Consider the following 4,157-nt stretch of genomic DNA (forward strand, 5'->3'; position numbering starts at 1 on the left):
TTTACTTAGGAGAGACAAACAGACATCTTTTAAAGTGAAATGCATTTAAATAAGAGTAAATAAATCTATGTAGTGTAAACTATTTTGTGCCTTGATAGCAAATAATTGATACCGAATTCTGACTTTCAAAATATTGGTAGTTTACAAAAAGCTATTCCTAAATACTTATGAATGCAAATGGAAATTAGACAGGATCACCAGTTAATTATTAAATGGCTCAAACCACAGGACAAAGCTGTCTGTGTTCCAACACATTAAATATCTTTTACTTTTGCTCACTTTGAGTATCAGGAGGCTACTTAGAACTTTGAGAAACAGGAGCTAATCTAGTAGGGTGGCTATTTCATTATCAAGAGTGATTGTTGTGCATTTATTTCCTAATACAAGGCATATACAAACTTAGTTTTAAATAAATGGATATAATAAGCAGTGTGAACACTGTGGGTTATTTATCACCTTAATAATCAGTAACATTCTGTAATTTGGAGTGAATTGTAGACACTGAGTAATTCTAATAGTCAGCATTAAATAGCCTGCAAAAAAAAAATTTAATGCTTGGCAGTTTCTGCTGGTATCTATTTGGAAGGAACTTGTGAAAATTAATCATTTTAAAAAATAAAAGATGAGTTTTACACTAGGTGTCACTTATTTGGGAAGAAACCATCATCATTATTTGTTTTCAGTAGCATTAGGAAATAAATTTCATCTTTATATAATATCTTAGAATTAATAATGCCCCAGGAATTATTTCATGAGTAAGCAAATAGGAGACTCTTATTTAAATTCCAAATTCATAAAGAAACTACACAGGTCTTCATGAAAGATAAAGAACTGAATTATCCATCAAATTTATACAAGTTGCACAAATTCTGTTTCATTGATCAGTTTATCCTGTGTCTGGGCTCATTAAGTTCGATTTTTAGAAGTTTTCTTCTGTTTTCACCAACTGCCACTTTCCTGCCTCCCAACCACTCAAACTCTATCCTCTGAGTCTTTCTCGAGTATTCCAGCAAAAATAATTCCATTAGTAGGACAGGTAGATGTCTTTAAATGTTGCTGCAGCACAAGCATGTGGAGTCTCCCATCTTTAACTTCTTCCCTAGGTTATGAAACTTGGAAATCCTGAGATTGCCAGGAGACTGCTACTCAGAGGTGCTAATCCCAATTTGAAAGACCGAACTGGTTTCGCTGTCATTCATGATGCAGCCAGAGCAGGTTTCCTGGACACTGTACAGACTTTGCTGGAGTTTCAAGCTGATGTTAACATCGAGGATAATGAAGGGAACCTGCCCTTGCACTTGGCTGCCAAAGAAGGCCACCTCCCGGTGGTGGAGTTCCTTGTGAAGCACACAGCCAGCAATGTGGGGCATCGGAATCATAAGGGAGACACTGCCTTTGACTTGGCCAGGCTCTATGGAAGGAACAAGGTCATTAGCCTGATGGAAGAAAATGGAGTGGGGGGAGCCACAAATCTGCAGTGAATGTGGGGAGGGCTTTCCCACACTGCCTCTACTTTGTCAGTCGGTTGGTTGGCTACCCTATGTTACTATCATTTATTAAAGTCTAGTTTCTTTCATATTTTAAGCAACTAGTTAAATCTTTTGAAACTGATTAAGTGGCAATCTTACTACAAGCTTTATGAATATATTTCGACACCCTTTTCACTGGCAAAATCCTGATTTCTAACATGTAATTGCAAATAGCTTTGGCTTTCTTCAAAATATTTTCTTTCTTTGACTTTTTTCCCTGCTTACCCCCTCACCAATCTCAAATGTCCAGCTTGGAGACTTTGCTTTAAAATTTATTTGTTCTGATGCTTCTCTTACCTAATTAAAACATTTTTTTCAGAACAGGACAACATTTTTCTGTGATTTTTTTTCACTCCGCTGTGACCAGTACACAACTTACCATTTTGTAAGAAATGTATTAAAAGTTCATGATACTCTTAAGTCTTAATGTTAGGAAAAGAACACCAATTAGAAAACTAGTTATTTATAGTCTGTTTATAAGTCAGTTATTCCTTTAGCTCATTCCTCTTGCCCCCTCCTAGAGACTTTCTTGATTTTATTAGTATTTCTGCTTCAAATATATATATATATATAGCATTTTTGAAGATCAGACTTGAAGCTATTTCAGTATGAATTATTCCTAATGTCCAGTCAGTCCTCTTTTTCCTCAAGTTCAAGTCAAATAGCTGAAAGATAGATTTCAGCAAATATAATACTATCTCTGAAAGTCAGTTTAAAAAGAAAAATACTACAGTAAAAGTGCTTCTTTCTTGTAAGTTAGCTTCTTTCTTTTTTTTTTTTTTCTTTTTTTGGGGGCCGTCTTTTTGAAAGAGGGTATCTTTGTAGCCCCAGCTGGCCTGGAACTTGTAGACCAGGCTGGCCTTGAATTCACAGAGATGTGCCTGCCTCTGCCTCCTGCATAAAGGCATGTGCCACCATACCCGGCTTGATAAACTTTTTTAAAATCATAAAATGAAACAATTGGTTAATATATTTCTCAAAATTGTACCACAAGTATATACCAAGGGTAGCACTGGCCTTCCCCCTATCTGCCAAAAATGTAAAACTTGAGTATTAAAATACAAACATCAGTGTTGAGGGGGTAACACAGCCAGAAAACAGCATGTAAATGATATGTAAAGGCCATAACTATTTAGGGTCTACAGAATAAGAAATGTAGAAACTTTCACAATAAAGAAATAAGCAACTCTCCCATATGGTACTTGATTTCCACAAATATTTTTACTAAATGAGTATAAAATCTTCCGGGGGGGGGGCATGTTTGACTAAAAATTTTTAAAAATTGAAGGAACTAGACATATCTCAAATTTCCAAAAAGGATTTTCCCCACATCTATTTATTCTGTCATATTAATTAAAGATTGCTACCACAGGATATCAATGCAGTTACCACTTATAAATTTATAAATACTTTATTCATCATTTCCCGCATGAACAAAGATGTTTTATATAAAAGTTCCCTCCCCTGCTTCATAAGCTCTCTACCCTCAATTCAAAAAGAACAAAATACTTCAAGGTTTATTGAAGGACATGGTTCAGATGCCCTTGACAAGCACTGGTTGAAAGCAAGAAGTTTTCAAGAACTTACCTTCCATTACATTATTAAAGAATATAGGATGAAAAGCTTAAGCATTTTCACTTTGAGGTTAAAATTCACATTCCCTAAATTGAATGCAACTAAGATTTTGACTTCTGCCACCTTTAACCACCTTTCTATATAAATTTATTTTTAATGGAAACGTGAAATTAAAGTTATGAAACTTTTGAAAGGTACAAATTGAAATGGTCTTGAAAGGAAAATGTATTTTGATTTAAAAAGTCTATATACAAAATACACAGTTTTAGTAAGCTGAATATTTTCAAAGCAGAGCACTATTACTGAAAGTAATAAAAAAAAACCTTTTTACATATTGCAACCATAAAGTTGGACAACTCTAAAGTTCAAAAAAGCAGTTTAATTGGCTTCACAGTATCCCGCGTGTCTCAGCGTTTACTTTATGGCATGAAGTAAATTACCTCTAGAGAGTCCAAATATAAAGGCACAAGACGTTCATAAAGCAAAAGAAGTGCTGCGATTGCTTTGTTCTCGGGTGGTCTGAGCACAGCAGAGGGAGAGGACGCCCTATCTCTTCATCAGCCTAAAATTTGCTAGGCATTAAAACATCTCCACATTACCCTACTCCTCACAGGAAGTAGCTTTGCTAATCTAAGTATTTTAGAAATGAGTTATGTGGTCCCCTCTAGGAAATATGAAAAGCTTTTCAATCTTTCAAAAACCTCGACAGTATTCAAGAGAACTCTTGAAGAACCGTGTAGGTTGGAAGAGAAGGTGCTGATGAGCATAATGGGATCTAAATAGCAGCGAGATCAGGTGGGAGGGAATCTTAATTTATTCAGGTGCAGAGAGTGAGGATGCAAAGGCTAATTTATAGGGAGCTAGAAACCCCAGGGGATGATGCTGTAGAAGAGACAGGTTATAAAGCAGAGATGCGCTCTGAAATTCAGTACCATACCCTTAGCCACGTCGGGAAACGCGGGTTCGGCCTTTGCCCAGTAAGCTAAACCCAGGCTTACACCTGCAAAGTGGGATGCACAAACCAGATCTCAATCCATAGCCTGGAACCGGAAC

General features: G+C 36.1%; 1 protein-coding gene across 1 annotated transcript in view; it reads left to right on the forward strand.

The window, feature by feature from the left end:
* Cdkn2c (cyclin dependent kinase inhibitor 2C) overlaps nt 1–1,855 on the forward strand; it is a 5,075-nt gene extending 3,220 nt beyond the window's left edge. Inside the window, exon 3 of the mRNA XM_008832433.3 lies at nt 1,104–1,855. Within this exon, the coding sequence (XP_008830655.1) occupies nt 1,104–1,481 (378 nt within the window). The 3' untranslated portion in view covers nt 1,482–1,855. The remainder of the gene's footprint in view (nt 1–1,103) is intronic.
* The last annotated feature ends 2,302 nt before the right edge of the window (nt 1,856–4,157 follow it).

This window comes from Nannospalax galili, unplaced genomic scaffold (assembly GCF_000622305.1).
Source record: "Nannospalax galili isolate Female #2095 unplaced genomic scaffold, S.galili_v1.0 scaffold655, whole genome shotgun sequence".
NCBI classification, from domain to species: domain Eukaryota; kingdom Metazoa; phylum Chordata; class Mammalia; order Rodentia; family Spalacidae; genus Nannospalax; species Nannospalax galili.